Source organism: Heterostelium album (assembly GCF_000004825.1).
Source record: "Heterostelium album PN500 unplaced genomic scaffold PPL_scaffold9, whole genome shotgun sequence".
In the NCBI taxonomy this organism is placed as follows: domain Eukaryota; phylum Evosea; class Eumycetozoa; order Acytosteliales; family Acytosteliaceae; genus Heterostelium; species Heterostelium album.
In genome coordinates, this window is record NW_008805071.1 from 1,717,512 (window position 1) to 1,744,005 (window position 26,494).

Here is a 26,494-nt window from a genome sequence, read left to right on the forward strand (position 1 = left end):
TCAATATTTAAATATTTATATATGAAATCATTTACTTTAAATTAAATTTAGATTAATAAAGAAATGACACCGGCAACCAATGAAACCAAACCGAATGAAGCAACGGAGGAGGTGGCAGAGTTGGCCTTGCAGGTTGGGCTGTAGTCAGCATTGCACTTTGGTTCGACTCTGTATGGTGATGAAGCATTGTTACAGTAGCTCTTGAAGAGTTGATTATCGGTGTAGTTTGAAAGAATACCACCAATGATTCTCAAGGAAGTTTGGTTCCAACCGTTGGCATAGGCAATCAAGTTGGATGGTAACAATTGCTCTCCCAAACATTTTTCGCAATACAAGTGTCTATTGGATGAAGCAAAGATATTCTTAGAGAAACCAGTCCATGACATAGCACCTTTAGAAATTGATAAAAATTTAGAAATAATATTAGAAAAAAATGAAAGGAGTAATTAACATTTAAAAGTGTGGTAATTATTTACCTGTACACATGGAACATGATTCACCAGTTGAGTATAAATAGTAGTCGCTGAAATTTGGCTTGACACCCAATGCCCTGAGCTTATCGGTACAGTTCATGATGGCAACCATTTCAGAGTGGAGGTGGAGACCGTCCTTTTGTTTGTTGATACCGGTGCAGAGAATTGAACCGTTCTTGTGGGCGATCAAAGCAGAGAAGAGAACTGTGGTGTTGTATTGCTTGGTGACTTGAATGGTAAGATTCATCATGTTGGTGTGGAAGGCAAGCTCTTCGGCAGAGAGGTCGTCAGCGGTGAGAATGGGTGGGACTGGTCCCAAATTGTATGGATCGGTACTGCAAGCAGAAGCGATTGTAACAACAACAGCAACTAAACCAATGAAATAGATAATTGATGATTTCATTTTTGTGAGAGTTTAATATCAAATGTTATTTGAAGAACTGTTGTTTTAGAAAAAAAATTGTATATAAATAAAGATTATATATAATTCTATTAGAAATCTAAACAAATAGATAAAATAGAAATTATTTGTGAATGTTTAAGGGATGAGTGAGTTGAATGACTGAAATTCTAAGCAATGGTTACCGTCTATTTAAATCGATGGAAATCATGATTGTCAATTGATAATAAAATTAAAAATTAAAAACACAATTAAATAAATAATAATAATACGTATAATTTATAAATCAACACGAAAATCTAAATCATTGCAGGCAACAATAAACACACCCAAAAGGAGAATAATGGGTAAATCAAAAAGTAGTGGTATTTTAAATACAAAGAGTTATTTGAGTACTGTTTTGGTGGTTAGATACTTCCCCCAACTCTTGAAATTAATATTTAAGCAAAACAACATTCCATATGACAAGTCAGGTCTCTTTCTCCTCTCACAGCTATAATGCAATTCTTTCGGTTCAAGCAAACTTTTTTACCCTTCACTCATATTAATTATTAACAAAAATCCTGATACCGAGAGAGAAGAATAATTTCTTTTTTTTTTTTTGAATTAAAAAGATCAACCAATTATATAAATTTGTTATAAAAAAAAAAAAAAAAAATATCATAAGTTTGCATAGGTAACAACAAATATTGTTTGGAACAACGGCAGTGGAGGGGTGTCATGATCGAAGGAGATGAAATAAAACAACTAAAAAAGCACAAACCTGATGACCCCGATAATTATTAATTTGGATTCTCTGCAAAGAAAAATGGTAAATAATTGTTTTATTTTTTTCGTTCGGTTTTTTTTTTTTTTTTGATTTACACTTTAATCATTAAAGTAAGAGAGCTCTCTCTTTGAACTGATGATTCACTATTGGCAATATCTCCCCCATCCCAGTGTTAATCTAGGATTCCTTATTGTTCCCTACCTTACCCTTATCCTTGCACTAAAATCCTTTAAATGTTCCATATTTATATAAATAGTGAGATATCTTTTGAAAAGCTAAATAATAATATATTACTTTTAATTGATTTATTTATTTTATTTTTATTTTTTGTTATTTATTTATTTATGTTGATTGTTTAAAAAATATAATAAAAAAATTATTATTACTATCAATTTTTATGATAAACGCAACACAAATAATTAAAATGAAATTATGATAAACAATACTACAACTACACAACTGTCAATGAACTTTTAAAAAATATTTAATTTAATAATGTGTTTTTTTTTTTGTTGGAGTTTATTAAATAATAATATGTGATCTTTTTTTTAATTTTTTTATTTCAAAACTAAATTAAATAATTTTAACTTGAAAAGAGATAAAGAGTGATAAAGATATATAAAATATATGAATTAAATAGGATAAAGAGAAAAAAAGAGAGGAAGAAATAAAAATAAAGATATTTATAAGAAGGGAGTTACTTTGTGGAAGTTTGATTTCGTTGGATTGGGTCTGCTAGGAAGTGAGAAGGAAGATAAGAGAAGTGTGTAGCGTAGAGTAGAGCAGAACAGAGTAGAGTAGAGTAGTAGTTGACATCAATTAGTTAGTTAGTTAGTTAATTGGTTAGCTCGAAAAATGAATCATCAAATGTTACAAATATCGACTTTGGAGTTTGATAGTAGTGGAAGATATCTTGCTGTTGGATATAGCAATGGATCGATTGCTATTATGGTGAAATCGAGTGGTGGTGGTAATAGTCGATCTCTAATTGGATCGTCGGGATCTCTACCGATATCACTTTCGTCGTCAACATCGTCAGGCTCGCTCAAAAGACACGATATAACTGCTGGCACAAACGAATCGATGAATCGCAAGAGAATCCTAAGAAGAAGGAGCAACACATCCGATAACATCAACATCATGCTAATAGATGATAACTACAGTGATGATACCAACAACAACATCGATGTAGACGACATGTTTATAATGGATAACGATAATATATCGTCGTTGTCGTCACCATCCGGTATTGTTAACAATGATATTGATATGATGTTAGATAGATCGGAACAACAAGTTGATCAATTACATATACAACAACAACTACAACATCAGCTACAACTACAATCATCGACAACGACATCGACATCGACATCACTGTCTACCTTTGATATTCTATTTTACTATCAAGCACACGAGTCAGGTGTGATTCAGATACGTTGGTGTAATAGCATGGCGTGTTCACATCTCTTGTTCTTGTCGACGAGTGTCAGTTCCTCTAAACTCTGGCGATTCACACATGACTTTAGTTTGAGTGGTTCTTCCGACATCGGCATACACCAAATACCAATGAGAATTATAAACAATCATAACAATCAATACAAATTTACACTAAAGAAATCATATGAACATGAAGAGATATTCAATTTAAACTCTATCAGTATCAACAGTGACTGTCAAACATTTCTCTCCTCGGATGAATTTAGAGTTTATCTGTGGGATTTAAATATAGGTCAACAATGTTATAGTAACTATCCTACATTCCAATCATTTACATATACATAATTACTAATACTATTATTATTATTTCAAGATATTATCGATTTAAAACCATCTAATATTCAAATGTTAACAGAGATTATAAGAGTAACCGAATTTCATCCTCTACAATGTAATTCACTCATCTATGGTACGAGCAATGGAACTGTAAAACTATGTGATATGAGAATATCTGCACTTTGTAATGGTCATTCAAAGAGTAACTATCTACTTATTAACTAATGATTGTTTTCAATATGTTTACCTATTAACATGTTCCCAATACTATAGTTTATGAATCGAAACAGAATAATCAATCTATATTCTCACAATATTTAAATTCGATATTAGATTTAAAGTTTAACAAGGATGGTAGATATTTCGTTACTAGAAATCTTGAATCTTTAATAAGTATGTTTACGATACCAGTATCTAGTTTATAAAACAAAATAACTAATATTATATTAATATTGTACAATAATAGTTTGGGATATAAATATGGAGAGTAAACCATTGGCCACTTATAATCTATATAATCAAGAGTATTTATTAGCAAAGCTATACGATATGTATGATTCCTCTTCTTTCGTACATTTATAAATAATAAGTAAGTATAACATTTATTTTAGTTTAGATTAGATTAGTTATTAAAATATTACTTTAACAACACACTAGTGAAATAATAACAGGTTCATATGATAATAAATCATTGGTTTGGAATCCATTTACCTCTGATTCATTTAGTTTTGAAGCATTACCATATCCTCATCCATTGCACTATTCGTCGGCGTTACAACAATCAATGATATTTGACGATCAACTAGTAGATCAACATTCACACCAGATGTTTAGCTTTTCATCTTCCACCACAACTTCACCTTCTTCCATCGTAAATGAATATGACGATGATAATGATAGTATCGGTAACAGTAGTAGTAGCAACTATTTTACAAACAATCCATTTACTTTACAATCACCACCTCCACTGATACTCGAGCAACAACTACTGCAACAACAACAACAACAACAACAACAATGGTTAAAACAATCAAATAACAATATATTACCAATGCCATCGAATTCATCATCTTCACAACCTTTACCATCGCCACCGTTACCACCCTCCGCTCTAATGAACAGTGGCTATCTCTTTGAGCCAATACAAATCGATATCTACAATCAATTCAATCATATACCAGTTCGTAACTGGTCGAACATCTCCAACAATCACATCAATAGTTCACCTTTTGTAAATAGTAATAATCACAATCAACAACAACAACAAAGAAATCACTCATCATCAAGTTCGATGGGTGTTGACAAACTTACAATTAAAGACCATCTCAACTCCATGATCAACTGTATATCGCATGCCAACGGATCAACAGCACTAAGTAATAAGAATCAGCTATTCATATATTCAACAACTTAGATTAATGATTTAAATAAAAAAAATAAAAAAAAATTGATCAAAGATAGAATGAGAGATTTATAATTTAAATATATATTTGTTAATTATTAATTAAAGTATATATGATATTTATAAATTATTTTATTTAATAGAATTTCTCTCCATTGTTTCCTGATTTACATTGAATGTATGAGTCGTATACCCATTGACATGAAGCGAGATCATTTGAGTTCTTCTCTAAACAGGTCATGAAAGCTATTTTTGTATTGTAAATTATGATTTGTTAGTTTTGTTTGCTTATCTTTGTTTGTTCAATATTTATACATACACTTATAAATAGTATTGCATTGGTTGTTTTCGTTGGCCAATTGCATGTTTTGGTTATTGTTGACTTCTGGGATTTGAGTGGCGGCTGGTTCGTTACCACCCATCATTGAGCTGACACCACCGACCAAAGCGTGACCGATGACGTTACCGGCGACAGCACCGGCCATTGAAGAAGCCATAGTTGAGAGGATACCTGGACCTTGAACTACAACTGGTGCTGGTTGGTGTGGTGCAGAGTTGTGAGTGTTGGTTGGTGCTGGTGTTGGTTTAGAGGCAGTGGTAGTAGTTGGTGCCTTTGGTGATGATCTAGATGATGATGCTCCACGTCTTGCCATTTTTTATATCTGTATGTATAGTATATATATTATAAATGTAATATTATAAGTTGTTAAATTTAATCGTATTTGTATTTTAAAATGAAAATAATTAAAAAAAATGAAAGGTTGTGAACTATGTTATCTTTTTAAAATAATTTTCAAAAAAAAAATTCAAACAAACTTTTTTTTCTTCTTCTTTCCCAACGTCATGATTATTTTAATGAATCACGAAAAATTACAACTTTTGTTTCCCAAGAAAGTATACATATGTATTTTATAGTTAATATGTTTATTAATTAATTGGTTTTTTTTTGGTAAACAAGATGACGTGATCATTATATCAACAAAATATAAATAAATAATTTAAGAAATTTATTTATATTTTTTTTTCTAGTTTTTGTTTTCCAATTTTTTTTGAAGAAAAATCACTTGAGACGATGTCTGATCAAACAAAAGTGACTGCTATAATCCATCTACATAGGAATATTATGTCATTCAAAATAAAGTTTCATATTATGTAGTACTACATAACAAAAAAATAATATGAGTCTAATCATTTTTTTTAAATTTTTTTTTTGAATTTAGTTTTTTTTTTTTAAAAAAATATTGATTTATTTTTTGAATTTTTTTTTTTAATGAAAAAACGAACGATTTGTCTTTTTATTTATTTTGTAATTTTTTTTTATTAAAATAATAATTATATTTTAATATTCATCGATTAATTGATATAGTATTAGATCAGATCTATTGATTGATGGATAGCTTTTTTGTGAAACCAGGTAGTGCACCTGGAACTGGAAATAGAGTTGCCAAGCCAAGAGGTGGTGGTGGAGCCAGAGGTGGAAGCAGAGGTGGTGCTAATGGCAACATCACCAGAGGTGGAAGTAGAGGTGGATTCTCAAGAGGTGGTGGTGGTGGTGGAGCCAGAGGTGGAAACAGAGGTGGTTCGAGCGGTGCTGTCACTAGAGGAGGAAGTAGAGGTGGATTCTCAAGAGGTGGCGGTGGAGCCAGAGGTGGAAACAGAGGTGGATTCTCAAGAGGCGGTGGAGCTAGAGGTGGAGCCAGAGGTGGAAGTAGAGGTGGAGCCAATGGAAATCAACGTAGACCAATTAGAAAAGAGGAAGAAGATGACGAAGATGACGATTATTATAAAGATGACGACAACCCCTCACAAGATGAAGAAGAAGATGATGATAACGGTTCACAAGAGGAAGAAGAAGATGATCAATCAATTCAAACTTCAAATGGTTACAGCACTCATGATAGTGATGATGAAGAAGACAATGGAGATGAAGACGAAGATGGAGATGGAGATGAAGATGGTGATGAAGATGGTGATGAAGATGGTGAAGATGAAGACGACGAAGAGGAGGAGAATCAAAATGGAAAGAGAAAGAGAGTGAATGTACCAATCTACGAAGAAGAAGAAACTGCAGATGAAAAGAGAATTAGAATTGCTAAAGAATATTTAAGAAAGTTGTCAGCTGTCAAAGGTGAATTGGCTGATCTAGACGATGTACATCAAGATAGAGTAACTATTAAAAATAATATCATTTGAAAAACAAAACTATTAGATTATTAATACATTTGATTGTTGTTACTTGTTATTAGATTAAGCAGTCATATAAATATCAAAGAGAATTAAAAGGACACATCTCTGAATTAAATATAACCGACAAGAATATCACCTTCCTAAAAGGACACAATCAACCAATTACATGCATCGTTTTAAGTGACGATGAGAAATATTTATATAGTGCATCAAGAGATGCAATCATTAAGTGTATGTAAACATAGCGATGGAGTAGATACCATTATTGATACAAACAAATTACTAATTGATCATTTATTATAAACACAGGGGATTTAAGTACAAAAGAAAAGTTATTTAAGATTAAAGCATTTATCAATTCAAGAAAACATAGAGAATTAGTAAAACAACAACAAAAAGAACAAAAGGAGAACGGCAGTACCGCCACTGAAGATGGTAAAGGTAACGAAAACACTACTAAGAAGCTAGAGAAAGACAAGGAGACAAATAGTTATACAGGTAGAATTTTGGCAATGGCATTGTCATTCGACGGAAAGTATCTGGTTACCGGTGGTGAGGAGAAAGTCATCAAGGTTTGGGACACCGAAGACAATCATCGTATTGTAGAGACATTCCGTGGCCACAAAGACATTGTATCGGCACTGGCATTCAGAAAGGGAACATACACCCTGTACTCGGGATCGTACGATCGTACCTTGAGAATCTGGGATCTCAGTCAGATGGCGTTTGTCGATGCTCGTTACGGACATCAGAATCCAATCACATCGATCGATGCACTGACTCGTGAGCGTTGTATCACTTCGGGTAGCGATCGTACCTTGAGAATCTGGAAGATTCCAGAGGAGACTCAGTTGATCTTCCGTGGCCACAAACAATCGATCGACAAGGTAGCGTTGTTGGCCGAGGATCGTTTCGTGTCGGCGTCCGACGACGGATCCGTCCAGCTGTGGAACGTAGTCAAGCGTAACCCAACACATATCCAGAACAATGTACATCCAAAATCATCGTTACCATGGGTATCATCGATTGCTTGTGTCAAGTTTGCCGACATCATATCATCGGGTTCATGTGACGGTAGAATTAGATTATGGGGAGTTTTTGGTGATAAATTGAAAGAAGTTAATACAATCAATATCGTATGTATCGAGTTTGAACATTTAATTTTAGATAAAAGTTTATTAATTGTTAATTGTTATCTAAATATAGGATGGATTTATCAATGATATGACATTTAACAAAGACGGAACTTTATTATTTGCCGCAATCGGACAAGAACATAGATTTGGAAGATGGCACAGAGTCAATGTAAAGAATACTGTTGCAATCATTAATTTGGATAACAACCAAGAGAAGAAAGTTTTACAAGAGGATGAAGATGAAGAAATAGACGATGAAATGGAAGATCAAGAAGAAGAAGAAGAAGAAGAAGATCAAGAAGAGGAAGTAGAAAATGAAGACGACGACGAATAAATAATATTCATTACATATATAAAATATTTTATTATTTGTTGTTAATCAAATTCACCATATATTATTTTTATTGATTTTGATTGTTGCAGTTTTTGTTTATGTTTATATTTTTCACCTAATCTTAAAAGTTCAAGTGATTTGGGTAGTGTTTCAGGTTTAATTGGGTGATTGAATGAATCACCAATGACAAGTTCTTTAAGGTTGTTTGGAAGTGTACCTTGACTAATAGGCTGATTAAAAGCATCGCCAAACTCTAGATATTCTACCTTACTTGGTATTGCACCCTCGAGAATCGGTTGATTAAAACTGTGTCCAAACACTAATGATGTCAGAGTCTCAGGTAGAGAGCCAGACTGTACTGGATTGTTATAAGAGTCGCCAAATTGTAAACCTTCCAATGATGTTGGAAGAATACTCTTGTCAATTACCTGAGTATAGCTATTTCCAAATTGAATTCTCTTGAGCGAATCTGGAAGAGAACCAGGTATTAGAGTTTGGTTATAGCACTCACCTATGGCCAACTCTTCCAACAGCGGAGGAAGCACACCTGGTTGTAAAGGTTTATTGAAATTCTTTCCAAGCACCAGAGTTTTGAGCGATTTCGGTAAAACATCGTCAATAGGTTGATTAAATTCCTCTCTAAATTTAATAAACTTTATCGAGTCTGGAAGTGATCCTCTTTCAAGAGGTTGATTGAATTTATCACCTAGTTTTAAAAGCAACAATGATTTCGGAAGCGCTCCAATTGGAATTTTATGATTATACAGCCAACTTAATTTTAATTCTTCCAGTGATTCCGGCAGTACTCCTGGTTGAATTGGGTGATTGAAGTTCAACTTTAATGCAAGGGACAATAATGATTTTGGTAGACTCGGCAAAGGCTGATTAAAATTATTACCAAATTTTAATGTTTTTAATCTGGGTGGTAGAATTCCTGGTGGAACCTGTTGATTGAACATTGTGCTAAATTTCAATTCCTTTAGTGATGTAGGAAGTATATCTATAATTGGTTGGTTGAACTCCTTTCCAAATCTAATTGATTTTATCGATTGTGGTAGAAATCCTGGCAGTAATTCCCTATTGAAATGACCTCCAAAGTTCAGTGCTCTTAAAGTTGGAGGTAGTGTTTCCGATTCAAAAGGTTGATTGAAATTTCTTCCGAATTTCAACTCCTTCAAATTTGGAGGAAGTATCTTTGGTTGGATTAATTGGTTAAATTTAAAACCAAACACTAAAGTTTCCAACGAATTGGGCAGTGATCCGATGACTAATGGTTGATTATAATCTCTTCCAAAGACCAACTTTCTAAGACACTTTGGTAGTGTTTCTGGCTCGATGATCTGGTTGAAAGTATCTCCAAAGAGCAACTCTTCTAGTAAATCCGTAAATAATCCTACACCTATTGGTTTATTGATATTGTACTCTATATATCCTCCTTGGTTGTTTGAAAACTGATTGGTTATAATATTATTATATTTACTAAATACTAGTTGTACCGATTCTCTATTCTTTGGTTGATCGTCCAGTAATAACTTTACAAACTCTATTAGCTGATCTGTATATTTATCTTTACTAATAACAATATTCTTTGAATCTGATTTGAATTTTTCATGATTATCCTTATCTTCTTCAGAACTAACAAAAAAAAAGTTAGTATTTTCTTTAAGGTAAATCAATAAAAAATTATATTTTAATTACCATGATAATAGTTTAAGAATTGTTGATCCAATAGAATAGATATCAATTGGTTGATAATATAACTTAAATTTAACTTCCTTTTTTTGGTCATAAAAATGAATGTAAATAAGTATGTACTAATAGTTATAATAATGATATATTTACATACAGGTGCAATATAACCTTTTGTTCCTCTTGTTGCTTTAAAGACGATATCATCATTATTTTCTTCCATGTCAAACACTGAATCTTCACTTTCAATGTTTGTAACAGAGTTCAATTCTTTATCTGGGGCAATGGTAGCAGGTAATTTAGCTTTCTTGTCTTGGTGCTCCATGAACTGACTGTATTCTGGTTGACTAAATTGATTGACCTCTTTTTTGTCCGTAAAGATACAACATCCGAAATCTCCAAGGACCAACTTTAAATCTTTTCCTTTAATGAAAATATTCGACGGTTTAATATCGCAATGTACAATCTTAAACTCTTCCAATTCCTTTAGTATGTCAAACATTTGCATAATGAATTGCCATATTTGATTCTCTTGGAAATCTTCACCCCTATTGTTTTTAATATTATTATAGATTGCGATTATAATAAAGTTTGATTAGTAAATCTTGATTTAATTAAATATATTTTCATTTTTATTATTACCTTTTAAATCTATAGTTAAAGAGTTGACTTAGATCACCTTGATTACAAAATTCAGTTACCATATGAAAAGTTTGATTTGGTTTATCATCAAAATGGTCGATAAGTTGTACAAAGTTACTCTTTCCTTTCAGTAGTTCCATTGCTTTGATTTCATTTTCTATTCCCTCATATACTCTAATACTATCTCTATAGATAATTGATTTATAAACACCCTTTAAATTGAATGATATTTTCGTTAGTATTAGCAATGTCTCTATCATTTCTTAATGATAATTACCATTTCATATGATTTCGATAAAGTTAACAACACTTTGTTGTAGCTATTTCGGAATTTAGCAATAATATAATATGATTGTGCTTGTGAATTATTAATAACAATCTTTTTTAATAATTGACTATTGATATTATCACTATGATTGTAGGTGATTAATTGTTGTTGTTGTTGTCGTTGTTTCTCTTTGTCAAAATTGATATTGATATCATAGGAAGCAGTCTTTAAATCGAATGATTTAAAATAGAGTTGATCACCTTCCATGAATAGAAATGAAAGGTTTAGGTTGTAAACATACTTGGGTAATACAATAACGCCACCTTCGTCAGAGAAGATATGATCGTATATCGGTATGAGATGAGTAGAGAACAGTGTAGGATACTCTTCATTTTCCGCAGATCTACTTGAAATAATCAATAGGATATTGAAATTACATGCGTTGTCTAGATATAGAAAGTTGTCATCTTCATCCTGATCTACATTTGATTCACTTATATCGAAAATAAAAAAATCGTCATTCAACACTTTGATATCCATCTTCTTTGTAATAATAATACATGAATAATAGAAATAAATAAATAACAATAATAATATGATAATAATAATAACCCATTTTAAACTAAGTTCAAAGCCAAAGGAACATTCTCAAAATCAATGGAGATTGCAATCAGATTTCTTTTGGGTGAAGTTCACACCAACCAAATTAATATTTATTTAATTTTTTTTTTTTAAAAAAATAATGTGTGTGTAATAGCACCAACAAGATAATTATTCACTAGTTTGGTGGATATTTGTTGATCTCTACTTCTGAATAAACTTTCAATGTGAGTTCTAATTGTATAGGGTTCAAATTCTTTGATGTCTAATCTTGATATTGTGTTGTTGTTGAGAATCGCAAGTGAGAATGATTCAATAGCTTTGGCAGTTGCAGCTTTTGTGGTGTCTGATTGTTTACTGCCTATCATCTCTTGATAATATTCGTCATGAAATGCAATACCAAGACGTTGTATTGTGCTATTCGATTCCAATAGAGTAGCTAGTTGACCAATTTGATCGGTACCACATTCAGTGAGAGAGAGATGACTGATGGTTTGGTTGGAGTGTGCCAACGTCTGAAAGAATGACCCCGATAGCACCTGACATGAGATCGTCAATGAAGTCAATGTCTTATTGACTGAAAGTGCTTTACTGAGTGCTAATGATGTCGATTCTATTGTTTGTGGCCTTAGACTATGATCATCTACTGAACCACCATTGTTGAAAGTACAAAAGTTTTCAAACTCTAAATACTTTAATCGTGTATTACGTGCAAGAATAGAACAAAATTGTTTCCAATACTTTAATTTACTACGAGCCAATGCTTCATTCTCCATATCATATGGAAAACAACGACAATATCTACCATTAGTCGAATTATCTACTTCATTATCTTCATTATCACCTTCACTTGCTTCATTTTCTTCTTCTTCTTCTTCTTCTTCTTCTTCACTATCATCATCTTCTTCATCATCATCATCTTCTTCTTCATCATCATCTTCATCATCTTCATCTTCATCATCTTCCACAAATGTTGAACGAGCCGATGCATCGAATATACCGAGCGGAATATTACATCTGAATGAATCGATCAAAGTATTCTTGGAAACAATGCATTTCAATGCGTTTGCAAAGAAACGATCGTCTGGAATGATAATGTTTCTTAGTGATTTCACTTTGAATAGTTGGTTGTAAGAGAGGTTGCATACACCACCGTCATGATCACCGTCATCATAGATAAAGTAGATTGAATTTGCACGCCAACGCTTGAGATAGCTTTTATAGTAGTTCTCTACCAAATCTTCGAAATCCACAGCCCCGTAGATACTATAGGCATTAATATGTACGAATTCCAATGTGTCATAACCTGTTGCTGATAAATCACAATTTACAACTGCACTATCTCTATCTTGATCGACAAAGACCTCTAGTTTAATCAATGGAAATTGATTGATCAGTTGTTGTACGAGCTTACCATCATCTGTATTGATAACCAATCTCTTTAGATTGGTAAAGCGTTCGATCCAAGATGGTTCGGGTGAGAAATCGGCATAGAGATGTGTGATATTCTCGAATTGGTAAATCGACAAACTATTTGATAGTTCGAGTGATTGTTTGGCGTAGAATCGATTGGCACAAGTTGATATGTAATGAAACCAATCCTTAGAAACCAAACAATATTCCAGTATCGATCGATTGTAGTTCAACTGCTCGAAATACTCTAAACTATCGAATACCTGTTGACCTGAAGTGTAATCGTAGATATGCTCTTTCAAAGTTGGGTAGTATGAAGGTAGTGGTTGAAATTCTCTATTACTATCTCCATAATCATTCAATAGCTTATTTATTATTTCGTTTTGTAGTAATTTAGATAAATTCGAACACATTGTTATTACTATTTATAATTATAATTGTGAAGTGGTACTTTTAAAAAAAAATAGTATCCAAAGTTTTAAAATAAAAAAAAATTAAGATTGATCCAAATTAATTGGAAGTTCACAATTTACCTTTTTGTTTTTTAAAAAAAAATTAATCATTTTCTTTTAAAAAAGATAACTGTGCAAACCATAGTAGATTATTCGAATTCATATGGTTTGATTGCAAAAAAAGAAGAAGATCATTTTATTAAAAACTTATATTTGGAATATTGTTGATTTGACAATATGAAAGCTTTTTTAGTTTTAACAAAGTTTTGTTTGGATCACTTCTATAACTATCCAATAGAGCATTATTAAACGGACCAAAATCCAATGAGTCAACTTTGACAAAGTGATTCTCCAGTATCCAAAGCACTACATTGAATCTATCATAAATAGTTGCAAACTCAAGAGTTGAATGATCGATATTCGCTCTACCTATTTCATATAGATACTTAATTGCTTCCAAATCTCCTCTTTTGGCATGTTCTCTTAAAGGAAACTGAAGATCGTTCACATCATCATCACTTTGATTGGCGATCAGCCATTTCAAAACATTAAGGTGTCCGTATTCAGCAGCGAGTTGTATTGATCTTGGTGAGCAATCTTGCGTTCTATTTTCATAAAGAAATTCTAGGACGTCGGTATGACCATTTGCCAAGGCATTATCCATTCCTGTGGAACTGAATCCCTCTGAACGATTGAAATATAGCCACTTCACAACATCGAGGTGACCTTTTCCAGCGGCACCATCAATCGCCGAAACTGAACAACCCTCTGTCCGATTCTCGTTCAACCAAACAACAATATCGAGGTGACCGTTCGCTGCAGCGGCGTCCATTGTTTTGAAGGTACTTCCAGAGTTTGGCGACTGATGTATAAGTTTTAGTATCTCTAGAAATCCATTGGCAGCAGAGTATATCATTGCTTGACGACTGAATGAATGTTCCAGAGGAATGTATTCAAGTACGAATCGAATGATATCCAAACAACCGTTGTAACAAAGAGTCTCAAGGAGATCGTTTCTCATCTGCCAATTCACTCCGCTTATATTATCGAAAAGATATTGTGCCAACTCCAAATTCCTTACTTCCAACGCATATTGAATAGCTTTATTAGTACAACCTTCAGTACGATTTTCAACCAGGAATTGAACCATCGCCATATTGTTACTGAGTATCGCTTCTTCCATTACACTTTTAGTGACCGGTTCACTTCGATTGTAGTGGAGCCACTTTAACATATCAAAATGGTTGTTCTTTGCTGCATAGTTCATAGGGTTTGTTGCAAAACATTTGCTTTTCTCGTCATCCGAAAGACGACCCAAAGAAAGTAGAAACTCCAACACTCGAACATTTCCAGATACAATTGCTTTTGATATCAATAGTGGATATGAAACTATACTATCTTTATAGTAATCATAGAGACACTGAATGATCTCAAAATTTGTGTCAGAACGACACGATAGATATTTATCGGCATTCTCCTTTTTACCAAGTTGATTCTCTAGAAGATATTGTAGTATTTCCAATTGATTATATTTGGCTGCAGTTGAAATACAATCACCAACTGACATCACTAATTCACTAAACCTCTTCTTCTCGAATTCCTTTACCACGTTCAAGAGATCTAGAGTGCCAGTTTTCAATATACCTTTAATTGCTATCGGTTTGATAGAAGCACTGCAGTTGTAGAGCATCATAAAAATGTCGGAATCGTTCAACTTGATAACCGGTGCAATAGCCATGATAATGTTACTAATATACTCATCGAATACAATGAATTTACAGCATTGTCGAGCAATATTTAAATTACGATTGGTAGCAACCGTACTTTTGAGAGTGGCAAGCATAACCAGAGTCGAGTTGACACCGACACTGTCAATTAGATACCTTAGAATGTCTTCTCGTTCATATGCAGCAGCGGTTACACACAACTCTTCTTGGTAGGCCTGATGAAACGTGATGATCTCTGAGTGCCAAAGGCCTGGTTGTTTGTTGATGATCGTCTCTATCAGATCCAATCTGTTCTGTCTGATCGCAGCCAGCATAGCATTCTTTAACCGATCGAAAGGTGGTTGTTCATGTTTATTTGCATCTCCAAACTTTGAGAGATACTCATAAAGATACCGATCATCAAATCTGTAATCTATCAATAACTCTGGATATTCATTGATCATGCATTGCCAACTTAAACTATATTGCTTCTTTAACACGATACAATGTATCCAATTAACAAAGTTAAATAACTTATTTCTTAACAGCTTGTTATTTAATATAGATCTTAAAAATAAATATGTTTTCATTTGAACAAAAGTAAAGCGAAACTGGATCACCCACTTAACTTGGAGCTGGGTATCAATTTAATTAATCATCAAAAAAAAAGAAAGTTGAAAGCGTTAGACAAAAATTCAAATTTAGATAGTAAAAAGGAAGAATTGGCACAAAGACTGTTTGATCTTCAAAGTAAAGGTGATAATTATAATGAGAATGAAAATATGGTTTCAATTATTGAATGGTTTGAAAAGAACTACCATAAACAACTACTACATCTACAAATCATGGTGAAAATAACAACAATAATAATAATAATAATAACAATGTAAATGATATTATTAATCCTAAAGAGGTCTATTGTTTTATTGAAATCAAGACACCAACAAAATCGATTGATAAATTCCTTCAATAAGCAAAGCTTCAATGTGTTTAAATACCAATCCAAACATCTAAATAGAGAGATGAATGAATAAATAAACAAACAATATTTAAAAAAATCATTCTTCTCTCTTCAAATGATTTATTTATTTATTTTATTAAATGTCTACAATTACATAAATATCAGTTTTCTCTGGTTTCTCTTCAATCTTCATACATGAATAGGTTATAGCTTTGATTTCTGTACCTGTAGTATGCTTTGATTTATCCAACTCTACACCTTTACTATAAATATCAATAGATGATGATTGTTAATATTTTAAATATTAATGTCATCACTAGTAACATAACATAAAATAACATACCCAGTTGCAGTGATCTTAAAGTTGATTTTATCTATCGACAAAACTTTGATCTCTTTGAAAACGAGAAACTCTGTATTAAAGATAAAAAGAAACTCATCTAAATAACTAAATAATAAACTATCCATATCATGACCTTAAGTAGTGTTTTGTTTAGTTAGTTAGTTAGTTAGTTAGTTAGTTAGTTAGTTAGTTAGTTAGTTAGTTAGTTAGTGGGTTAGTTTATCAAATATATAGTAGTATGTACCTTCAACATTGATAGTATGTTCTTTAATTTCATCTTCTTGATGTTGATCTAAATGTACTGAATCCAATTCGACCATATAGTTCATCATTGCCAATGCCATCTGTTCGAAAGCAACACCAAGGTTATCACCCCCTATTTAGTACAAATGAATGAATGAATATCAATCAATCAATGAATATCTAACTAACTAATAAAACTATATATAAGATATACATACATGTATGCTTTAATATGATGATTTATTATTAATATAAATTTCAATTTGATTTCAAAAAAGTAATTCCAATTTAATAATAAAAACATACAAACATAATATCAGCAGTGTGATCTAAATCTATAATATACATATATATATATATATATATATAAATTCATATTAATTCATATGTTAATAATCATGATATGTGTTAATTAATAATCAACATACATTCAAATTGATTTAATTGACCATAATCAACCATTTTATAAACTTATCTTATCTGTTAACTATAACTATCTAAATGTTCAAACAATGAATGATGATGTGTTAACAAATTAATTTTTTCTAAGAAATCTTTGTAAAAAACTAATTCATTTTTTGAAAATAATGTGAAAACAATGACAGATATCAAATTAGTATTATCACTTTTACAGTAATAGATTATAGAGATAAAGAAGGTATAATTTAATTATTATTATCATTTATTTCTTTTTACTATTTAATTATCAAATATACATATAAACAAACAACATTTATCTATTTAATCTAAATCATTACATTTAAAAAAACAAGATGAAAAGTAGAAAAACAGGTGGAAGTGATTCACCTCAATCAAACAACAACAATAATAATGATGAAGATGACAATGACAACAACAATAATAATAATAATAATATTGATCATAGTAAGAAAAGAAAATCATCAGAATCTATTAATCATAAGAAAACAATAAATCAATTTGATGATGACGACGACGATATTTTTAAGGATGGATTCGGTCATGTTGCCATGAAGAATTTGAAAAGTGGAAGTGGTAATAGCATGAGTGGATTCGGTGGATTTGGTCGTCCTACAGGCGGCGCTACTACTGGTGATGATGATGGTGTATTCAAAGGATTTGGTCGCGCTAAAGCTGATGGTAATGGTAAATTAATATTTAAAACTGTAGAGATCGATGAAGAGAAACTATTGGAAGCAGAACGTAAAATTGCTGATGTTCCACACAACAGTAACCTAAAGTTGGATGATGAAGATGATTTCCTACAGAATGCTGCTACCTCCACTTCCACTTCATCTTCAGCTTCATCCAAAAAAGTAATGAATAAAGGTGATCCTCATGATCATTACGATGAAGATAAAGATGATAATAATAACAATAAGAAGTCTTCTAATTTTAATACACCAAAAGATAAAGATAATAATAGTTCACCAACAAATTCATTTAAAAAACAGACATCAACTCCATCTCCTCCACAACAACAACAACCAACGATATCCAAAGCTAATAAGCCTATTTCATCAGCGACATCATCATCGCTATTCTCATATGCCACGACTACAACACCAAAGAAACCAGCACAGAATCAATCACCGAATGGACTGACACCAATGAAATCTTTTAATTCCAAACCCAAACCGATCACACCTGTTTCAAAGTCACCACCTCCACACATCACTTTAGCAAACACAAATATAGATACACCAACAACACCGATAACAACAACAACTAGTACAACAACTTCAGCCACATCACCGACAGCTCTTACACCACTTAAACCAAGTTTATCTAAAATCAAGCCAATGACACCAAAGAAAACTGGTTTTATCTCACCATACAAAGATAATACCATTGCAAATACATCCGTAACATCATCATCATCATCATCGTCAACTCCAATCAAGCCAGTCATTGGAAGTGGTTTGAAACCACTTCCAAAACAACCATTACACAAACAACAATCACCACCAATACCTACTTTACCTCCTCCTGTTTCAAATGGAATGAAAACAATCAACAACACCAACAGCGCCAACAACAATAATAACAATAACAAATTTAACAGCCATCAAGTGAATAATAATAATAATAATAAGTTAAATGATCAACCAAAACTATTGCAATTAACAGATGGAAGAAAGAGATTGAAAGACCTAGGTACACCGTTTAGTCATAGTTGTGTTAATTTGGTATCGAGAGAAGTTCTTGAAGTGAACAGAAACAACGCTGCTGACTTTAGGTTTGATAGTGTTCCAGATTCAAAGACAATGCGTCAGAAGAAAATAGGTCTCAGTGAGATATCAACAATGATTCTACGTGAGAATCTAATTGAACCACGACTTATTACAGATGAATGGATGGATAATCACTATGGATGGATCGTATGGAAGTTGGCATCGATGGAAAAGGCATTTCCCCAACACTTTGGTGGAAGACACCTCACTCTGCAACGCGTTTTATCACAGCTGAAAGATAGAATCAATCGTGAACTGATTCAAGCGAAACCATCGATCTTAAAGAAACTGTATGCACGTGATCACGCACCTGAATCTCATATGATACTTTGTATTTCGAATATTATCTCAAATGGCGATGTTGATCAACAATCGGATAGTGATGATTTAGGTGGTGCTGATGTTGGTACTGATGATAAAAAACCACAATTCCCACAGGCAACGATTGAATTGACAGATGGATGGTATTCAATGAAGGCGTTGCTCGATCCTCACTTGACATGGTGTTTGAAGCAAGGAAAGTTGTTTGTCGGTCAGAAACTTCGCATTCAGAATTCAAAGATGATTGGCAATGAGAATGGATGTGAACCATTCGACGCTGACGCTGCTCATGTATATCTGCAGTTGTATACCAACTCGACAAGACGAGCTGCCTGGCATGAAACTCTTGGTCCTCAGAGAGCTGCCAACTTTCCAGTTACTTTGAAATCGATTATTCCTGGTGGTGGTACCGTTGTTTGTATACACACGAAAATCGTTGTATGTATAAAACAAAAAGAACTATATCATCATTTAAAAACATACAAATCAAAACTAACAATCAACTAATTGCTTTAAAGAAAACATTTTATTTATATTACAAAGAGACTATCACTGTTGGCGATAACTCACAGACAATCATAAGAAGTAAGGAACAAGAAGAGAAATATCAAAGTGAATTGGACTCAAAGATGTCGACTCTGTTGGAACAAAAGACATATGAAATCAATGAGAAGTTGGAACGTGAAACATCATCAAATTCAAACAAAAAGAAATATAATTCTAAACTAAGTAAGCATTATTAATATTAATATAGAATATTATTTTAAATATGTATTTATTAACTTATTTGTTTAAAAGATATATCAAATGTTAAAGATGCAACTATGTTGTATAATATGTATGTTAGTAGTGATTACTCGGAGGAGTATGTCTCTAGGCTCAACGAAGAACAACAAAGCTTGCTAATGATGGAAACAGAGAGAAGAAAGAATGATTTAAATGAGAGAGCTAAAGATGATTTAAATGAATGGATCGGTTCCAATCCATTGTTTGCCAAGAGGAATGTTGTTCCAGTCCTGAAATTCCGTGTGATGGATTTACTGGATTCTTCATCTAATAATAATAATAATAATGGAAATAATAATAATAACAATAATAATAATAATCAAACTAAAAGATATAATAATAATAATAGTAATGGTTATTTAACACCAAAAGAGACATATGATAACGTTCAAGAGATTCCATTGTTTCTACCCAGTAATAACAACAGTAATGGTAATGGCAACGGCAATTGCATGTCAGCAAAAGAGTATATAAATGCCGGCAAACATATGCCTCTTCTTCCACTTCCACCAATAAAATTCTCTTTCGAACCACAGGAGTCGACCTCTTCTTTGGCAGCGCAACATCAACAACAAGATAATCAACATAGTAGTGGAGGTGTTGAAACAACATTGTGTTTTGTCAATCCACCTCCAGATGCCGATACTATCAAGGTGAATGAATGCTACAAGTTCCTCTATGTACAACCGCAACAGTTCTTCTACTCTCAATATCAACAGAATCGTAAGTCGTCTGGCAATAATCCGGTTGCAGAGCTACAAACCTCCAAGAGGATTATGATCAAACAAATAGCAACTGCCAATGGTCAGACTAATGAAACAACTACTCCGAATGGCAGTAATAATAGTAATTACACTCCTATAAATCAATTGAATCACTACATTGAAATATATCAACAACAACATCAACAACAATCTTTTAAAAACAAACAAGAGTATGAATTGGTTGGTTTACTTCTTTATGTTAGTGACAATACTTGTCAATTGGAAGGTAATCGGTTGGAGAACAGTAGAGTTTTGTTTGTCTGTGATGCCAGTGGTTACATTGCCAAGATCAATCTGACGAAAGTGAATTGGTTGAAAGATCAATCGTCGACACCAATGGAGAATCCAGTGAACGTTCCACTGACCGTTGGATATCAACAGGTATCGAGTGCTTCAACAACAAACGCCACCAGAAACAATGGCAATGAGCCAAAGCTACAATATCCACTCGTACACATTTCCAACTTGAAATTCGATTTCTATGATTCTACCAACCAGCTCCTACACTTCTCTTCGAAGGACCTCATTGAGGTCACAAGAAACGCAAGATCCAAAGCCGCCAAAGATAGTTTTGAAACACTCTCTCAATGGTTACATATGTAAGTAGAATATTTAACTATTCAACGAATATGATAAACTTGCTCGAGTTTAAACTAACTAACAGTTTTATTTTATTTTATTCTATTACCGATTCTTTCTTTCCTATCAAACACTTTTAGGTCACCAGGTTTATTTTCACTGTTTACAAATAGAATTAAATCCGCTTTTGTCGTTGAACAACAAAAACAACAACAACCACAAATACAATTTCAACGACAACAAGAACAACAAGAACAACAAGATGATCCAAACAACATGTCAATTGATGAGGATGTTTTTGATTTCGGGTCACTCTCTCAAGTTGATTACAGTACATCGTCATCATCGCTCACTTCAGAACCGATAAATAATGCAAGTAATAATAATACTAGCGAAAATAGTAGTAATTTAAACAATAACAACAATAACCAACAGTTTAAAGATGATAGTATGAATATAACCGATGACAACAGCATAAACAACAACAATAACACAAGCAAAACAGTAAATAACAATAATGGGGATGAACAATCCGATCCGTCAACTCAAGAACTGACCTCAACGCAAGCAAATGTGACAATGTCCGATGTAAATTTTGATGATATTTAAAATAAATAGTCATTCCGACTACTCACATTCAACAATTTGCAAAAAAAAAAAAGGTTTTTTTTTACTTTAGTTTCCGATCATCAAATGAGATATTTGTTTTTTTTTTGCATTGGAGAACCAAAAACAAATAAAAAAAAAAAGAACTATCATTGTTGTAGCAGTAATAAAATATGAGAAAATAGCTATTTTAATGAATTGAAAGATGTTTGGGCTTTTTTGCAAATCAGCTGATTTTATTCCATCAAATTTTGTTTGTTTTTGTAAAAAAACTTTTTTTTTTTTTTTTTTTTTTTGAAGATCAATCAAATAACTCACTTATTTTGATTCTTTTTTAAAAAAAATTTATAATTTTAGCTTATGACCCCACTTTTCTCATTCAAAATAAAACAAAAAAAAAGATTTCTCAAAAATAACCAAACACCACCGCTCAACTTTCCATCCTACATAGATTAACAACATTGAAAGTATATGTTTATAATTAATTTGGACCCATTTTTATTTTTAAATCTAAAAAATTGATAAGTATCACTCACTTCTTATCAATTGAGTTAGGTTTAGTTCAATTCAATTCAATTCAGCAGTGCAGTTCAAAAATAATCATTTCATTCTTCTTTTTTTTTTATCTACCTATTTATATTTATTTATTTATTTATTATAACTATTTTTTTATTATTATTTTAATATCTAAGAACAGAACCTCGGGTCACTATTTGATAGTTGTGTTGTTTTTTTTATCAACTCTGATAGTGTGTTCCCAACATTTTATTAGCACCCAACATTTTACAACACAACAAACCAAAAACAAATTTATTCAAAAATAAAATAAAAATCAAAAAATAAAATAACACACAAAATCAGACGAAAATATTCATAAGACAATTCCAACTTTAAATCTTATCATTAATCATAATCATTAATCATTGATCATAAATTACTATATAAACATAATACATTACATAATTATATAGTCATATAACATATAGTTTCATTATCATCATTATCAATTAGTATTTAGATCGTTGCAAAGATCAAAACAAATCAAACAACAGAAGCAGAGGAAGAAGAAGTAGTAGCAGTGGTAGTAGTAGAAGTAGTAATAGTAGTGTTATTGTGTCTGTCAGTGTGTGCGTGTGGTGTTTAGATGTCATTTAAACAAAAGAGTAGCAGTAAACCATGGTTTGGACTGCCCGGTAAAAAAGAAAGAGACCTATCACATCATAAAGATCACTTTTGCACTTCTTTCGATGTCATAAAAGTAAATAACTATGGCAAACGACAACAAAGGTAAGCATGATTTGCTTAGACAGCGCTAAATTATAATAACTATGATGAAAATGAAAAAAATGACTGATTTTGAAAAACAAAACAAAAAAATAAATAAAAACAAAACAAAATAGAACTATTGCAGTAAGCTCACAAGGTGTTTCCAATCTAAATGGACCGACCTGTCAGTGGTTCGTAAAGAATAGCGATGTCTACAATATCCATCAGGACAGCATGGACTCACAGAAGTTCACTCTTACCTTCCTGCACAAGTATCACTTTGAAGCAGAGTCTGCCGAGCAAGCAAAACAAATCGTCAACGAGTTTAAGAAACTGGGAGTCGGATGCAAGGGTGACCAAGCATCGACTGCCGCCACTGCACAACAACAACAACAATCGCCAGTCAAACTAAACGTTAACAACAACAACAACAACAACAACAACTCTTCTTCGGATTATCAACAACCACAACAGCATATATCACCATCTTCATCACCTCATGTCTCACCAAAGATAGTACCATCTACACCAAGTAAACAACAACAACAACAACTAAATAATATAGATATAAGTAAATCGTTAAACAATAGCAGCAATAATAATGGTAGTTGGCAACCACCAATAAACATTGCAAAATCCAATAACCTGACGATAGATACATCGAAAGCGAATAGTTACAACAGTAACGGTGCTGAGCAAACCACTGGTTTGAGTCCGTTGACACCGACCAACATCAAGATGCATCCGATGATACCGAATACACCCAATGTAAATAGTATTGAGGGTGCACGTGTCTGGAAGATTCGTGCTGAAGAACTTAAGCGTCAACTCGTCATGAAGAAAAACAACGATCCACAACCAATCGTCGAACTTTCAAAGCTCAGTAGCAGTGTACCAACTGTCTTGCCAACCAACAACAACAGCAATAACAATGGTAGTAGCAACAACAATAGCACTACAACATCATCACCATCGACAGGAAGTAATCTATCGATCAGGACAATCAATAACCTACCGACATCATCGACAACATCGAAACCTTTGAATCCACTGGCAGCTGCAGTCTCCTCTGTCATTCCAATTGTACAACAACAAACCATTATTTTACACGATGCCAACTCCACCAGCACCGCAATCGGAAACGGTGGTAATCTAATAAGCAACAGTAGTATAAGTAGTAGTAGCAGTAGTAATAGCAGTAGCAATGGAAAAGAAGGTGGCGGTGGTGGTTCAAAGTTGTTTGGAAAGAATGGCGGTGCTGGCGGCCAACCTCCACCCTCGGACAACGTCCAGTTCTACCATGCCGACGACAGTGAGAAGCGTCGATCCGAGAACATCAACCAGAAAAAGAAAAAGTTGGCGATCGACGATTTCGAGTTGCTCAAAGTGCTGGGTGTCGGTAGCTTCGGTCGGGTGTTCCTCGTGCGAAAGAAAGACAACCAGCGTCTCTACGCAATGAAGGTACTCAACAAGAAGGAGATGATGAAAAAGAAACAGATCGCTCACACCAACACCGAAAAGATGGTACTCAGCACTATGGATCATCCATTCATAGTCAGACTTCATTTTGCATTCCAAAACGACGAATATCTATTTATGTGTATGGATTATATTCCAGGTGGTGAGCTATTCCATCATTTACAAAAGTAAGTGTTATTGTTGTTGTTGTTGTTGTTTATTAAACTTTTATTTATCTAATAACAATAATTATTAACTTAATTATAGGGCTGGTAGATTCCCAGAGGAATTGGCTAAATTTTATATTGCAGAGGTTATAACATCGTTGGATTACCTACATTCAAATAATATCATTTATAGAGACATCAAACCAGAGAATATCTTGTTGGATGCAGATGGACACATTAAATTGACTGATTTCGGTTTATCAAAGAGTGGAATCACCAGTGTTGTCGGTGGTAAAACAGGCGATGGACAGTTTGCTACCACTTTTTGTGGCACACCTGAATATTTGGCACCGGAAATCATCACTGGCGCTGGACATGGTAAAGCTGCTGTAAGTTGTTACAACTAACCAACACAACAAATTTACAAACACAAGCAACTAACCATTTTTTTTTTTTAATATTATTAATAGGATTGGTGGTCAGTTGGTATATTGTTATTTGAAATGTTAACTGGAAGATCACCGTTTTTGGCATCGAATAGAAACGATATGTACAAAGCAATGATTCAAGGAAATCTGAGATTACCAATGTTTCTATCGCCAGACTCACAGGATCTGCTTGAAAAGTTGCTAGTGCCTGATCCAAAGAAGCGGCTGGGTTCAGGCGGTGTCCAGGAGATTCAAAACCATCCGTTCTTCGAGCTGATTCCCTGGCGTATGTTGGAGTCAAAGATGATCACTCCGCCATTCAAACCGACCATCAAAGAGATTACCTCCTCCAAGGACGATCCCGACTTGAATCCGGCAATCACATTCAAATCGAAAAGAAAATCATCTGCCAATCTCTTGGATTCGCCATTCAAGAACTTCTCATGGACCAAAGAGGAGAACGTGTTCCTCGAGTCGGCAATTGAGCGTGGATCAATTGCGTCGTCATCGTCTCCATCTTCACCTACCACCGGCAATTCATTCTTAATGGCCGCTCGTAAAAGTACGTTGAAGAGCATGAGAAAGAGTAGTGTATAAAACAACAATCAACAATAATAATAACAATAACAACAGTATAACAAACAAACAAACCAACATGCCAAACAACAAACTTACAGATCAAAATATATATATATTTCAAAAACAAACACAAAATATAATAATTAATTATAATAAGATAAAAGTATAATAACATTTACCTTAAAATTAATCATATTTCAACTTCTTCTCAGCCACAACATCATCATCAACATCATCATATATATTGTTAAAATTGACCGATCAATTTTTAAAACTTTGTAGAATTAATTAATAAATATTTTTTATTAGAACTGCTGTACTGCAGAACAACAAACATATGTTTCATCTTAATAGGTTGAATACAATCTTTGAGGCTTAAACATTTAAAATTAATAATTTTTATTAGAGTGTTGATTATAGGTGGTGATCACAGGAGCTATCACTATCACTGTCACTTCTGCTAGTTGTATTCGGGTTCAATTATACCTTTTGGCAAAAGTACTCCATAAAAGTCATATTCATCAAATTCATAG

At 32.9% G+C, this 26,494-nt stretch overlaps 8 protein-coding genes across 8 annotated transcripts; 3 read left to right on the forward strand and 5 right to left on the reverse strand.

Moving 5' to 3' along the window:
• Positions 1-47: 47 nt before the first annotated feature.
• On the reverse strand, positions 48-876 carry PPL_09188 (nucleoside deaminase; the record flags this gene model as incomplete). The annotated part of the gene is made up of 2 exons (XM_020579985.1): positions 48-391; positions 477-876. 2 exons carry the CDS (start codon positions 874-876, stop codon positions 48-50), a joined length of 744 nt encoding a protein of 247 aa, XP_020430660.1.
• Positions 877-2,497: 1,621 nt separating this feature from the next.
• PPL_09189 (uncharacterized protein) lies at positions 2,498-4,832 on the forward strand (the record flags this gene model as incomplete). The annotated part of the gene is made up of 7 exons (XM_020579986.1): positions 2,498-2,612; positions 2,793-3,067; positions 3,260-3,389; positions 3,456-3,620; positions 3,692-3,811; positions 3,885-3,969; positions 4,076-4,832. 7 exons carry the CDS (start codon positions 2,498-2,500, stop codon positions 4,830-4,832), a joined length of 1,647 nt encoding a protein of 548 aa, XP_020430661.1.
• A 124-nt stretch (positions 4,833-4,956) lies between these two features.
• On the reverse strand, positions 4,957-5,473 carry PPL_09190 (uncharacterized protein; the record flags this gene model as incomplete). Its single annotated transcript, XM_020579987.1, has 2 exons — positions 4,957-5,066; positions 5,140-5,473. The coding sequence occupies 2 exons, from the start codon at positions 5,471-5,473 to the stop codon at positions 4,957-4,959; spliced, it is 444 nt and encodes a 147-aa protein (XP_020430662.1).
• A 100-nt stretch (positions 5,474-5,573) lies between these two features.
• Positions 5,574-8,477, forward strand: PPL_09191 (WD40 repeat domain-containing protein; the record flags this gene model as incomplete). Its single annotated transcript, XM_020579988.1, has 5 exons — positions 5,574-5,592; positions 6,235-6,986; positions 7,073-7,238; positions 7,317-8,191; positions 8,214-8,477. The coding sequence occupies 5 exons, from the start codon at positions 5,574-5,576 to the stop codon at positions 8,475-8,477; spliced, it is 2,076 nt and encodes a 691-aa protein (XP_020430663.1).
• Positions 8,478-8,592: 115 nt separating this feature from the next.
• PPL_09192 (uncharacterized protein) lies at positions 8,593-11,616 on the reverse strand (the record flags this gene model as incomplete). Its single annotated transcript, XM_020579989.1, has 7 exons — positions 8,593-8,597; positions 8,659-9,876; positions 9,958-10,112; positions 10,176-10,291; positions 10,324-10,714; positions 10,809-11,020; positions 11,086-11,616. The coding sequence occupies 7 exons, from the start codon at positions 11,614-11,616 to the stop codon at positions 8,593-8,595; spliced, it is 2,628 nt and encodes an 875-aa protein (XP_020430664.1).
• A 191-nt stretch (positions 11,617-11,807) lies between these two features.
• PPL_09193 (uncharacterized protein) lies at positions 11,808-13,502 on the reverse strand (the record flags this gene model as incomplete). Its single annotated transcript, XM_020579990.1, has 1 exon — positions 11,808-13,502. One exon carries the CDS (start codon positions 13,500-13,502, stop codon positions 11,808-11,810), a length of 1,695 nt encoding a protein of 564 aa, XP_020430665.1.
• Positions 13,503-13,740: 238 nt separating this feature from the next.
• Positions 13,741-17,256, reverse strand: PPL_09194 (uncharacterized protein; the record flags this gene model as incomplete). The annotated part of the gene is made up of 6 exons (XM_020579991.1): positions 13,741-15,795; positions 16,363-16,471; positions 16,552-16,621; positions 16,796-16,927; positions 17,097-17,129; positions 17,223-17,256. The coding sequence occupies 6 exons, from the start codon at positions 17,254-17,256 to the stop codon at positions 13,741-13,743; spliced, it is 2,433 nt and encodes an 810-aa protein (XP_020430666.1).
• Positions 17,257-17,567: 311 nt separating this feature from the next.
• On the forward strand, positions 17,568-26,253 carry pkgC (protein kinase 3; the record flags this gene model as incomplete). The annotated part of the gene is made up of 10 exons (XM_020579992.1): positions 17,568-19,766; positions 19,874-20,057; positions 20,127-21,477; positions 21,598-22,045; positions 23,082-23,159; positions 23,226-23,321; positions 23,603-24,975; positions 25,055-25,343; positions 25,425-25,944; positions 26,174-26,253. The coding sequence occupies 10 exons, from the start codon at positions 17,568-17,570 to the stop codon at positions 26,251-26,253; spliced, it is 6,618 nt and encodes a 2,205-aa protein (XP_020430667.1).
• Positions 26,254-26,494: the final 241 nt, after the last annotated feature.